Source organism: Takifugu flavidus, chromosome 15, assembly GCF_003711565.1.
Source record: "Takifugu flavidus isolate HTHZ2018 chromosome 15, ASM371156v2, whole genome shotgun sequence".
NCBI lineage: Eukaryota > Metazoa > Chordata > Actinopteri > Tetraodontiformes > Tetraodontidae > Takifugu > Takifugu flavidus.
The window spans coordinates 9,052,668-9,066,233 of NC_079534.1; the positions used below are offsets into that span (position 1 = coordinate 9,052,668).

At 44.3% G+C, this 13,566-nt stretch overlaps 1 protein-coding gene and 2 long non-coding RNA genes across 3 annotated transcripts in view; all 3 read right to left on the reverse strand.

Moving 5' to 3' along the window:
• Positions 1 to 3,325: 3,325 nt before the first annotated feature.
• odr4 (odr-4 GPCR localization factor homolog) overlaps positions 3,326 to 13,566 on the reverse strand; it is a 47,480-nt gene continuing 37,239 nt past the window's right edge. The window contains exon 12 of the mRNA XM_057057690.1: positions 3,326 to 3,632. Within this exon, the coding sequence (XP_056913670.1) occupies positions 3,484 to 3,632 (149 nt within the window). The 3' untranslated portion in view covers positions 3,326 to 3,483. The remainder of the gene's footprint in view (positions 3,633 to 13,566) is intronic.
• LOC130539384 (uncharacterized) lies at positions 5,250 to 7,425 on the reverse strand. Its single transcript, XR_008954104.1, has 2 exons — positions 6,806 to 7,425; positions 5,250 to 6,318 (listed from the first exon to the last, which is right to left on the reverse strand). It is a non-coding gene; the product is annotated as an uncharacterized LOC130539384 (long non-coding RNA).
• On the reverse strand, positions 8,745 to 9,636 carry LOC130539381 (uncharacterized). Its single transcript, XR_008954099.1, has 2 exons — positions 9,354 to 9,636; positions 8,745 to 9,277 (listed from the first exon to the last, which is right to left on the reverse strand). It is a non-coding gene; the product is annotated as an uncharacterized LOC130539381 (long non-coding RNA).

Here is a 13,566-nt window from a genome sequence, read left to right on the forward strand (position 1 = left end):
ACAAAGGAGAGCCATCAGAAAAGGAAGAAATCTGCCAAATTAAAAGGATTAGCTGAAGATGATAATGAACAGAATGAACGAATGGGAGAGAAAACTGAAAAGACTTCCATGATGGGACCTAGTCTACTTGAGAGTACAGCTACTGATCAGTGTGCTAAAGAGACAGCACAATCTGTAGATAATACCAATTCTGTTGACCAGTTACCCTCAGATTATCAACATCTGCAGAATGGATGCATTCAGAATTACAGTGCCCCACCAAACCTGCCAACTTCAGCTGATAACGGTCTCTCTCTCCAGAGGGGCAGCTTTTTACATAATATTGTGACCACAGAATCAAGTTCATTGTTTGCTGGATCGACAAATACAATACTTCCTAGTAAAGCGATCAATGTATCCAGCATAACTCCAATTGGTGCTCCTGGCACCTTTAATGGGCAAGAACACGTCTTGTCTTCTACTGGTTTTCTTCCAGCTAGCATTCTGCAACAATCTTCAGTATATACCTGTCCTCTTCTTGATACTCAAGAAAAAGATTTTCTGATACCAACCGTGGATTCAAATGCATTTCAGCAGTCCCTCCCACCACCACCCGCAGGCAGCTCTCCCATTGTGGAAAAATTACAGTCTGATTCAACTACAGTGCCTGGACCTCAGCCTCAGAGTGGGAAATGGGAAGCTTTATGCAGGGCTCCTGCTATAAGACAAAGTGTGGAGTCAGAGAATGGAGATAGACCTGACCTAACTGAAAGCCTTCCACTCCGAGGTTCAGGAGGCATTATGCAGCAAGGAGAAGGAAAGAGTGATTCATCAAACACTATGTCCATGCATACTGTCCTCAGTGAAGACACAGATGATAAAGCTGCTAAAGTGCTGTTGCAGCAGCAGGTGTGCCTGTCAGAAGAAGGGAGCTCTACCCTCAAGCGGAAACTGAGGCTGGTGCTTCCAGAGAAGACATCCAGCCGACCATTCACTGCATTGGAGAAGAAAATACGCTAGTTCTTTGCATTTCAGGTTGGATGTGCTTTATCCAAGTATAAAATAAGTCTTTTAATCAAGTTTTACATGAAATTGAGAATTTCTTAAAATTAAATCACAATATCCCTTGTCAAAATGACAAATTCAATTGAAAACATGAGCAAACAAGCAACACTTGAATCTTACTGGTGGTACTGTGGTGGATACATACCGCTATTGTCCCTCCATAAACAATTTACCAAAAAGAAAAGGAGGAACAGGACAAAGTCATTATTTTAGTATTTCATGTTTTTAGTTACCTTTTATATTTGTTGTTTTGTAGTGTATTTATTATTACTGCCATTATTATTGTTTTTTTAGAAATGTATTTATCTTAATAGCTTAACTTTTCCATTGGTTATCATTTTATAGTGTATTTAAATGCTAACATTTGTTGCTCAGTCTTAAATTACAATTTATGTGGGAAGTTAATCTGCTTCAGGTGGAAAAGAGGGCAGTGGTATGAGAACGACATCTTGTAAATACTATCGTCCTGCTGATGAATAAAGAAATGATGTGCAAAAAAACCCACATGACAGAGGAATTTAAAATACTGAAATTCAAAAGAGGACAAGATATATCTTTAGTAAGTCCAATTGCACTGACAAATGGTTTGAGTAAAGCTCGTGGAGACGAGGAAGTAGATAAAGCGCTAAGAGGCATTTAGAAATGGTAGAAAAGTAGACAGCATGATAGAATTTCGTCGCCGATGATAGAATTTAAAAATCAGATGCTCCCTGATGAGATCATAGAGTTTTAGGGTAAAAGCACACATTCAACCTACTATTAGGTGTTCCAAATGCCAAAGGAATGGCCATATCCCTGAAGTGTGTATGGGGAAGCAATAGCATGGCAGATGTGTATGTGTGGGGGGGTGCATCTGTATGGAGACTGTGGCCCAGTTAAATGCTGAGGAAACCATACAGTAGACTATGGGTTAGGGTTAGGCCATGGTTCTCAACTGGAAAAGGGTGATTTGCCCTCTCCAGGTTGGTGGAGAGGTCCTGCCTCTGGAGGAGTTGAAGTATCCTGGGGTCTTGTTCACGAGTGAGGGAAAGATGGAGCGTGAGATTGACAGGCAGATGGTGCAGCCTCTGCAGTTATGTGGTCAGTGTACTGGACCGTTATGGTGAAGAGAGGATACAAGCACCTGAAATGAGTTTCGTCCACAGTGTGAGTGGGTGCTTCTTTTAAGAGAGGGCAATAAGCTCAATCACACAAGAGTCACATTGTCCCACTGGGAGGAGGTCCCAAGGGAGACCCACGACACGCTTGAGAGACTATATCTCTTGACTGGCTGGGAGCACCTTGGAATACTCCGGGAAGAGCTGGAGGAAGAGTCTGTGGTGAGAGAAGCCTGGACATCATTGCTTAAGCAGCTGCCTCCGCGACCCGATTACAGATAAGCGGAAGAAGACAAGTCTAGGCTAAATGTACTATTTGTTGTAGGAAAGTTGCAGGAGGCTATTGGAAACCTAGAAGTTAGGGCACTGAAATGGGACTTTAGGTTTACAGTTGGAAAAACAAAACTGGTTGTGATAACAAACAATGAAAAACTAAATTAAATCCACCTTAAATTTTATGAGAAAAAATTACAAATTGTGGACTGGTTTGAGTATTTAGGGATTTGTTTTCACAAAAGTATTCTTTGGAAAGTATATATTTAGAATGTAGTGGTGAAATGTAAGAGTCTGAATAATATTCAAAATCTTTTATAATTAGGTGTTTAAAAGGTAGACATTGGGGAGCACAGAGAGCATTATTAAGATACGTACAGACTTAATTTGGTCTATTAGATTACAGTTGTAAGATATATGAATTTGCATCAAAGACAATGTAAAAAACAAATCTGGACCTCAAACAATATCATATACTAAGAGTGCGCTGTGGTGCAAAGAAAACCACACCAGTGTCAGCTTTACAAGTGGAGATGGGTGAAATGCCCCTGGAAATAAGATGAGAGCAAACATCAGTGGCACATGGAGAAAAACCTTCCAGTGTAGATTATTTTAAAATCATGCAAAAAGAAAAGAAAGGCACACAGTTTTGGATGGACAATTGAAAGCTGGTTTAAAGATAATTGGATTGGAAACATACATGCAAGTGTAAGTAAGACAGCCCCTCTTGGATGCCATCCCACCTTGGATACTGGAAGAGGCAAGTATTGATTTAAGTTTATTGGAAAAAGATAAAGGGAATTTGAATTAAGTTAACAATTATACAAGTTAAATTACAGCCAGTTTATTAAAGTATATACACATGCATCCAAATCTTACACAGGTGTGATAGGATCCACACAGCAGTTCGGTACAGTTTAAGCAAAAGCTTTATTGAAAACTTGCAGGGGCTAGCACAGAAGGAATCACAAATCTCTGTGGCATGCAAAAAACATCACAAGACCATAAGAGGGCAAAGTCCAAATAAACACAATTCAAAAACTCTTAAACAGGAACATACAAACAATCTTTATTTATATAGCGTTTCTAAGCACTTTACAGAATCCCAGGGGCCTGACCCCCAACAAGCAACAGTGGCAAGGAAAAACTCCCCTTCAATGGGAAGAAATCTTGAGCGGGACCAGGCTTGTGGAGAGGGACCCTCCTGCTGATTGCCAGCTAGGTATAGAGGGAGGAGAAGGGGGAGGACAGGTAGAGGAGAGAATAGACAGAGATCAGGAAAACACAATAATTAGAACAAAGTGCTGGTGTAGGAGTTGAGTCAGCAGGTCAGCATACAGTTATAATGGCGGCGATACCTGTAGATGGATACAGAGAGAAACTACACAAGAAATAACATCATCACTGATCGAGTCGAGGAGTGGAGAGGAGAGGCAGCCATGACCCAGTGGGGTGTGTGATGGATGTATAAAAACTGTTTATAATATTCCCCATTTGTTGTACGGGTGGGGTTCATGAGGGAGAAGTTCCCGCGAACTGCAGGTGCCCAGCTGATGTTAATTGGCAATCAACATGGAGAACTCCCGCGGAGACATAAGGAGCGACACACAGCGGGACGGGAGGTTGTTTTTTTCAACTATATGGCCAATTGGCAGCAACCTGATGGATACCTTTCCGCCCAGATTGGATTATTATTCAACATTTTAATGGACGCCGTCCTCGGATTATACTTTTTTTTCTTTTGAACTTTTCACTCGTGGAGGCCTCTGGACACACCACTGCGCTTTCGGTTGACATTTATGAACCGCAAACATTCCAACGGTGGGAAACCTACGAATGGCATGCGCTCACACAGCACGGAGGCATCAAGGAACTGTGGTACAGACCTATAATTGAGTGGAGTGTTTTACGGGGGGGAATATGGTGTTGTAATCTGGGTGAAGAATTAATACATTATAACTTTTCACGAATCGAATGGTTGTGTTGGGCGTTTTTAATATATGACATAACAGGTGACAGAGACCTGTCAGGTGATCATCAGGTTGTCAGGTTTACCAGGGCAGCAACAGAGAAGAAAAGTCCAAGGCAGGCAGGATCAAAACCAGTAAAGCCAAACAAAGTAAGTGCTAGAGAGTCTGACATGAAGTAAGAACAATCAGGCAAGGCATTAATGCAGTAATGGCTTGAATAGGCCAAAGAGGGAGCAACAGGTGATAATGATGAAGATTGATCAGATAGGTGTGGAGGAGGGGCGTGGCAGAGTGAGTGGAATTTTCCACCTCAGCACAGAGCAGAAGAGTAGGCAGTGACAAAATGATAGCAAAACAGAGTAGGCATTTGTAGCATTTATAGTTAGAGTTTGTAGCTCCAGAGTTTCAAATCGTGTTAAATAAAAGAATCAATAATAATTAAGCGGTAAATACATGTGTGCTGTTGGTCATTTATATGGCATTGAACTGGCTACAAGACATCAGAGCACGTAAAGAACTCATATCATCAGATGCGAGTAGTGCATTGGTCAGAATTTAACATAAGCAGTCAGAATCAAGACAAGATATAATATAGGAGATAGCACATATGCTTCAAGGAATAAAGAGAACAGGAATAGAGGCCAAGTTCATTTGGGTCCCAGCATATAGAGAAAATGTAAGCAATGAAATAGCGGATCAATCTGCCATGAGTGCGATTGGGAAAACACAAATATCCATGACTGTAACATACAGTAAGGCAGATTAAAAGTATAGTTATGTCAGAGATGAGGAGTGTGAGGGTGATGTTTTGGTCACCCGCGCTGTTCGTTCACCAGACTCAGATCAACCACGCAAACAACAGGAGTTCCTTGCAAGGGAGAGCTGAGCAGCAGTTCAAGCTTCCTCTCTCAACTCCGTTCGTCTGCTGCTCGCTCACCTCTTTTATTTGGTGCACACAAGATTCATGTCAACCTGACCTCACGATTCCTTCTCTTCCTATCTTTACGACTTCCTCGTGTCCTTGAACACGGTACCTCTCAGTGCTGGGTACCTAACAGCTTCAATACTTGATCCAAACACTCATACATTCCTTTTCTTAAACATTCCTTAAACACTAAATCTACTCACTATAGCATTTAAACGATAACAACAATAATTCTTCTCACATTTCCCTCCTGTTTATCGTTAAATGCGTCTAGATTCTCATCATCAGTATTACATCTTTTCATTTCATGAAATTTCAATGCATTACATCATTTTCCTAGAAACACATTTCTTACATTCAGAATTCAACATGTGTACAGCTTAAGACATCTTAAACATTTCATTTACATCTTGTATCACATTTGTCCATTCTTCTTCTGATTCCTCTTCATCGTCGTCCAGTAGAAATCCTTCTTCCACCTGCAGCATAGTACTAGTAACAGCTGATCCCACGAGCCGGCCAATGCAACCCCGAACAAGAGGTACTACACAACAAGCTAGTATGGCTAATACTAGCAGCACTATCCCTATCATTCCTATCTTGAACAACAGTTCCCTCCCCCTTGACAGCATTTCTGTAAGCCAGTCTGGTGGAGGACTACCATCGTCAATCATAGCTTTCTGTAGCTTAGTTAAATTTTTCAGTGCGCTATCTATCAAATGACCGTCCGCATCATTCTCTGGGATGACCGTACAACAATAATCTCCTACCATTGCACAAACTCCTCCCTGGGGCACAACTGTGGTGCAGATCTAGCATTAGCAGCATAAATTATGACTGTGTGATCCTTGAGATGTACTGGAGCACACACTCCTGACCAGTTTGCTGGTAGGTCTGCATACGCATTGTGTCCACATAACCACCATCCCTTATCCACTAATTGCGTGCCTTTGTCTCCTGGCGCGAAAGCGGGATAGTTACATATACAGTTATAACCTTCTGGACACCTCTGTGTTGCTTCATAAACCACAAAATAAATAAACCACATAAGTGACGGGGGTCATCAATACACTCCTGTTCACACTGTTCGGAACTTTTCTTTTGCTGTAGACACGTTTTCCGATAATACCGATCAGTTGAAGTGTTAAACTTCACATCACGACTGACTCCCAGTGTGCATGACGTATAAACAACTTTACAGACATCCTTGTGTAACGACCCCAAATCTCTACCACCACTCCGTGCATAACAGTATGTGTGATTTATTGCACCTAGCACAGGGAATCTGAATCTATTGGCTTTCCCTGCCATTGTCCGTAGTGGCTCTTGGGTGCAGTTGCTGCGAGTGAACCACGTTCCGTCCAACAACTTGAGTGTGAAGTTCGTGTCACGGCTTAGCCCTATGTGGACAAAGCACTGTCCTACACTCCCTGTCATCGGTTCAGCAGTTACTCGCGGTGTATGCACAGAAACTGGTAGCATAGAACAAACATAACAACGAGAATGATTCTGTGTCTGAGCTGTGAAATTAGCATAGCACCACCATGTATTCAAACTGTAAGTGTGTGAGGACTCTGGATTTTGTTCTAACCATGAATGTTCTAAGTGGCTAACTACGGTGCGTTTAGCGCGCGCGTAGCTCTCATCCTGTCTCAGAGCATCTTTCTGTCCCTGATTACCTCCCTCCTGTCGGAAATTCCAAAGGCCAAAACTCACGAGTCCTGCCGTCACAGCACTCACCACAATTAGGAAGAACAACTTCATTTCCTTTTAGATCCTCTTCACAGGTTCCGACGGGGTTCAGCCGTTGCTGGACCTATACAGGCCGTCAGCCGTTTACGGAGAGTCCGCCACTGCTCCCTCGCCTTCACCTGGAAGAATTTTCTGTTTCTTACAATGGGAGAGGTGTATCCACGACAGTTTCCCGTCCACTCGAACTGCAGTCTTTGTGGTCAGCTGTACTTGATAAGGACCTTCCCATCTAGGCGTGTTCCACCTCTTTCGCACAAACTTCTTCACCCACACGTAGTCGCCCGGTTGAATGGGTTCCTGGGGGGTGGAATCTGTGGAAGACACAGGACTAGGCAGAACATTTACAGTATTCACACTTCGGTTAAGTAACACTTTTTTCAGATAATCTGCTATTGTTTCTTCAACATGTTTTAGCTCATTTGTTGTTGCAAAGTATGGTAGGCAATAAGGCCACCCATATAATGCTTCAAAGGGTGTGATGCCTGTTTTCTTGTGTGGTGTTATGTGCATCCATAATTTCACCAGGTCGAGACAAAACATCCAGTTCTTTCCTGTCTCGTCCATACATTTCTTCAGTCTGTTCTTAATAGTACCGTTGACTCTTTCAACCAATCCTGCACTCTGGGGGTGGTATGCGCAGTGATTCTTCAAATCAATGTCCAAAGTTACTCCTACAGTTTTCACTATCTCATTTACAAAATGGCTTCCATTGTCGCTTCAGATGACCTTCGGGATGCCAAACCTGGGAATGATCTCTCTACATAAAACTTTTGCTACTGTCAGTGCATCTGCTTTTGCTGTGGGAAAAATTTCTACCCACCTAGTAAATCCATCTAACACTACTAGACAATATTGTTTACCTTCACATGGTGTTAGCTGAATAAAATCTAGAAAAACTGTGTGAAATGGATGATTTGGTAATGGTGTAGTGCCTGCAGGGGCCTTAAGGGCTCCCTGTGGGCTGTGTTTTACACAAATAGCACATTGTGAACAAAAATTTTTTGAGTATGTATGAAATCCTATAGTATAATAATGTTCATTAACCATCTGTACCATCCCTCCTGTTGAGACATGGCATGGCCCATGGCTCACTAATGCTGCCCATTTATGCATATTCCGGGGAAGGATTGGCTTGTTTCCTATGGTTAATAGTCCTTTATCATCCAGTTTGGCTCCTCGCTTCTTCCACGTGGCCTTTTCTTTTTCTGGAGCACTTTGTTGCATTTCTTTTAGAACATCATTATCTGCAGGTTCTAAGGTAAATGATTCCTCATTATCAAGAAGTGTGTTGTTATTTGCTGCAGCCTTTGCGGCTCTGTTAGCAAAGGCATTGCCTTGTGAGACTGCGTCTGTGTTGTTAGTATGTGCAGTGCATTTACATACAGCTATTTTGCGTGGCTGCTGTACTGCTGCCAATAACTTTTTTAACAGTTCTGCATGCATGACCGGTTTGCCGGTCGACGTTTTCATCCCTCTTAAATTCCATTGTTGAGCAAACACAAACAGCGTGGAAAAAGCATATTGACTATCTGTGTAAATGGTAACATCTTGTCCTTTGCTTATGTGGCGGGGTGGAGAGAGGTGGAACGGTGAATGACAACGCCACCTGGGGAATTTCACCCCAGGAATTAACCGGAAACAGGCACGCGCAGATACGGTTCGGTTCCAGAGGCAGAGACAGGATTGAGGGTTAGGCAGTACAATTTTATTAAATACAACTCAACACCGAAATAGCTCGGCTGTACAAAAATCAAACAAAAGGGGGTGGACAGGGCTGGGGTCCCACCGGCAGGTGAAACTCAATTAGGGGAGATAACCAAACTAAAAACACCCGTGCTACTGCAACCAAAACTACACACGAGGGGTGAGGAAAACGCCCTCCACCAGGGGTTGGGTCCCCGCCGTGGCCTGCAGCACCTGTCCACAAAGAAAAGAGAACAATTAAAACACTGTTAAGAGTCTAAAAATTGAGAGCAATAGCTCCGTGGTCGCCTCGGCGGCACCACTACGTCTCAGCGCCGTCCCTCGAGCGAAGGGGGGCGAGAGAGAGAGAGAGCGCGAGAGCGAACAGGAGAGAGTCCCGAAAACGGGACGGAGCCAAAGCAGCAGTGGGTCCAGTACGCGAGGTAGTCCGTGCCGACTGTTTGGTGGCGCCACCACTCCGTGAAGGGTTCCCGCTGGGGCAACGCGACCCACCGACGCCAGCCGGCAGTCAACTGCAACAAGGACAGCGCCATTAACCTTTATCGACCGAGTGCGGGAAAGTCAGTGACGCGCATTGCTGCGCCTTACCTGCCCAGGGTAAACTAGCGCGCGTGCCCTCACGGCAAAGCGCTCTAGGTGGAAGGATGGCGGGAGGAAGCACCAACCTTCTTGGCGCTGCCAAACAGCATGCTCGCGCTGTGAAACAGTTTGTTGGTCGAACCGCCCAGATAAGCCGCAACCCCGCCGTACCGTCAAAGGGGGAAAAACAACTAAAGTCAGCTGGAGGCAGTGCCTTATATAAACCTTTTCTCCCCACCCACCAATTAAGGCACTACCTCCATAGGACACCTGTTCGGAGGGCAGGCCACGCCCTGCCACACTTAGTTCACAGGCACGTGTGAGTGCGACGAGTTCTGCAGCTTGAGCAGAATAGGAGGAGGGAAGTGATTTCGCCTCCACCACCTCGGTTGCTGTGACTACTGCATAGGCAGTTCTAGTGCGTCCACAGTCATCCTTTCTCGATGATCCATCCACAAAGAGTGTCTGTCCTGTAGTCAACGCGACATCACTGAGATCTGGTCGCGGCAGGACCTTGGTGGAGACCTCATCCAGGCAGTTGTGCTGGTGTCCCTCTTCTGCAGTGGGTAGCAGCGTTGCTGGGTTTAAGGTTGTGCAGCGACGAATCGTCAGATTCGGCTGAGACAGCAACACTGCCATACAGGAAAGATGACGTGCTGGCGACAGGAATGCTATCTTACTTTGTAGCAGCAGTATTGACACTGCATGTGGAACTAGCAAAGTTAGCTCATGATATAGCACCACTCCTGCGGAGGCTTTCACTGCCTCAGATGCTGCCACCACTGCTTTAACGCATGGTGGGAGTGCACAAACTACGGGATCTAGCTTGTGGGAGTAGTAGGCCACTGGCTGCCTCTTATCTCCGTGCTTCTGCAACAAAACTGAAGTCATAAAATTACCTTTGCAATCTACGACCTGCTCAAAAGGCTTCTGATAGTCTGGCAGCTTTAACACTCCAGCACCTACAAGGGCCTGTTTTGTGTGTGTAAATGCTTCTTCAGCTTCAGGGGTCCATGTTAACACATCAGTCATTGCTAAGGGATTATCATACATCAATGCTTGTAAAGGGGCAGTTATTTTCGCATAATCTAAGATCCATGATCTGCAAAAATTCACAAGTCCTAAGAATGACATCATCTGCTTCTTTGTTTTTGGTTTTGGGGCTTCAAGCACTGCTGTTTTCCTCGACTCGAGAATAGCTTCGCCATTATGTGTCAAAACATGGCCCAGATAAATCACTTCCTGCTTCACCAGTTGCAGTTTGCTTTTGCTTAATCTATGGCCTTGAGCGGCTAGCCAGTGTAGCAATGCTAGCGTGTCTGACCAACAATCTGCCTCTGTTTTTGACGCCATGAGGATGTCATCCACGTAGACGAGGATTTGACTTCCACACGGAGGTTTAAACTTAGCTAACGATGACATCATTACCTGAGAAAAGATTGTGGGACTCTCACAGTAGCCCTGAGGTAACCTTGTCCAGGTGTACCTTCGTCCTTGAAACGTAAACGCAAACCAAAACTGGCTGTCTGGATGTACTGGTACAGAGAAAAATGCATTGGATACATCGATCACCGTGTACCACTGATGTTCAGGGTTTAAGTAATTCAGCAGAGTGTATGGATCTGCGACTAAGGGAGACCTAGGGACCACTGCAGCGTTTACAGCTTGCAGGTCCTGCACCATCCGCCAGCCGGTAGATGGTGGTGACTTCCTTACTGGAAATAGGGGTGTATTTACAGGGGACTCAGGACACTCTCTGATGACTCCTGCTTTAAGCAGTGAGTTAAATATCGGAACAATACCCTCCTGTGCATCAGTCTTAAGGGGATATTGCCTCTGAAATGGTCTATAATCTGATTTAGGAATTATTTTTACAGGTTCTGCTCCTTTTATAAGACCTACATCTGCAGGTCCTTCCGACCATAATTCAGGGGGAAGCTCTTTCAGCTTCTCCTCTTCCTCCTGCGTGAGGAAGATGTTTTCTTCTCATGAACTCTGGTCTGTGAGGTGCGTTGCTGGATGAGTCAGCAACCATGTTTTAAGGGGAATGCGCCACACCTGGAACTGATCATTAAAATCAACCTCACCCTTAGGCCTATAGGGCAGGCTGCTCCAGTGTTTTACGTCACATCCCAAGTCTTGCCATCTTTTCTTAAGCGGTTTAGCAATAGAAACATGTGGTACAGAACCTGACACTTTGAATAGTGCTGCTGCTTCGGCGGAAAGGCTTCCTGCCGTGCAGACAGCTGTTTGACCACACACATATAGATGCATAATTACAATCATTTGTGGATCTTTGAGTTTAGCAAACTTCTCTGCATAGCTTGATGTGCCGTGTGGGTCTGATTTACAGAATCCACCAGTGTGCTCCACGTGCATGGTTACATGCAGGTCAGTTTGATTGTGGAGCTGGGCTTCAGGCTGTAAGTATGACAGAGCTTTACCATATAACATAGTGATTGGGTCAGAAAATGGAGGGGGCTGCTTTTCAGGAATGTCAAGTGACCAAAATTTACTGCACATCTCTCCTTCTCTTACCCACAGATTAACCATTCTATCTACAGACCACATCCCTTCGGCTGTGGTACGAATCATCAACTGAAGCTGAGAGATAAGATCTCTTCCTAACAGATTTACGGGACATGTGGTGGAGATCACGAAAGGGGCTTTAAGTGTGATTCCACTTACAGGGTCACAAACATCTACAGGAACTGACATTCTTTCTTTAGTTACGAGACCATTTGCTGATCTCACAAAAATCTGTGTAGAAGTTGGCTTTAGGGCTATTGGATCTCTAATTACTGATTTACCTGCACCCGTGTCTACTAAGAATGTTAAAGAATTGCCTAACACGGTCAGTTGTATTTCTGGTTTGCCTTCAGCAAACAGGAAGATGGTTTCTAAGTCTAAAACATCTTCTAAGTCATCTTTTTCAAATTGGTCAAATTTTGTGCCCTGATTTGTTTTAATTTTTGTGACATCTTTTTCCAGTTCTAGTCATTGTTGAGGTGGATTAGAACCTTGCTGCTGTCCTCTATTATATCTCTGGTCACGTTGTTTCTTTTTGCAATCACGTTCCCAGTGTCCATAATTTTTACAATAATGACACCGATCATTTTCACGGGAGTTGCCTCCTCCTCCCCTTCCGCCTCGGCCTTGCCCACGCCCTCGGCCTCGGTTTGGGAGAGGATTGGCATTGAAAAACATGCCTGTTGATTGGTTCTTACTTTTTTGGCATTGTCTTTCAGCATGCATAGCATGTTGTTCATAGCGGTTTAGGTTACTAGTTCCGAAATCAACTAATTGTCTTTCTACCCAGGTTTTTATCTCTGATTTTGATCCCCCATGTATAGCTTGCTTTAACTGCTGTTGGTAGGGACCTTCTGGTTCTTCCGCATACGGAATTCCACTATTTTTTCGGAACACATCTTTCATTCTCATGCTATAGTCTTCAAAACTTTCGTCAGTCTTTTGTCTCGTGGCCGTAATGGCGCTGTAGTCAGCTCGTCTAGTAAAAACAGTTCGCATGCGCTCGTACAGTCTGTCAAGTCTGTCATTTAGTTCTTGGCTGCCAGGCTGCCATGGTTGTTGAGTGGCTGGATCCACTGGGACCCAATCTCCTCTAACAGTGCCCCATTTCTTGCCATTAACGCACATGAGGACTTGCTGTGTTTCAGTACCGTTAGTATAGTAACTTCTTTTAATTTTGTAATATTGCCTGGCCTGTCTAAGTTACCATCCCAATCGAACTTAGTCATCCACAGCTGAACATATGAGCATGAACCTGGATATTTGTCTTCCATGTGTTTACATGATGCTGGGATTTCAAATTCAGCACCTTTTGTGGAATGTTGGTTGCCCATGTTTGCACTTTATTTATCAGTTTTTATGTACTTGAGTGGAGACGCCTGATCTCCCGACTGAACAACCCTCAATCCATACAGGATATCTAGTTCAGTCCCCCTGCCGTGGCCTTATAGTCAATCGTTCTCGATCAGGAGAGTATACACCAGGCTTCTACCTCCGAGGAGGCGGGTGTATCTTGCCTCTGCTTCTCTCCTGATGACCAGGCAGGCAATACCGCGGTATTTTCTGTGTAGCGCTTTTTGTGTCTTATACTCACTCCGTTGTCTCTATGGTTTCTCTCTGAGTTGTTTTAGTGCCTTCTTCCCGTCACTGGAGATGGTCGCCCTGGGAGGGACGAAGACCGGCCTTCCGTCAA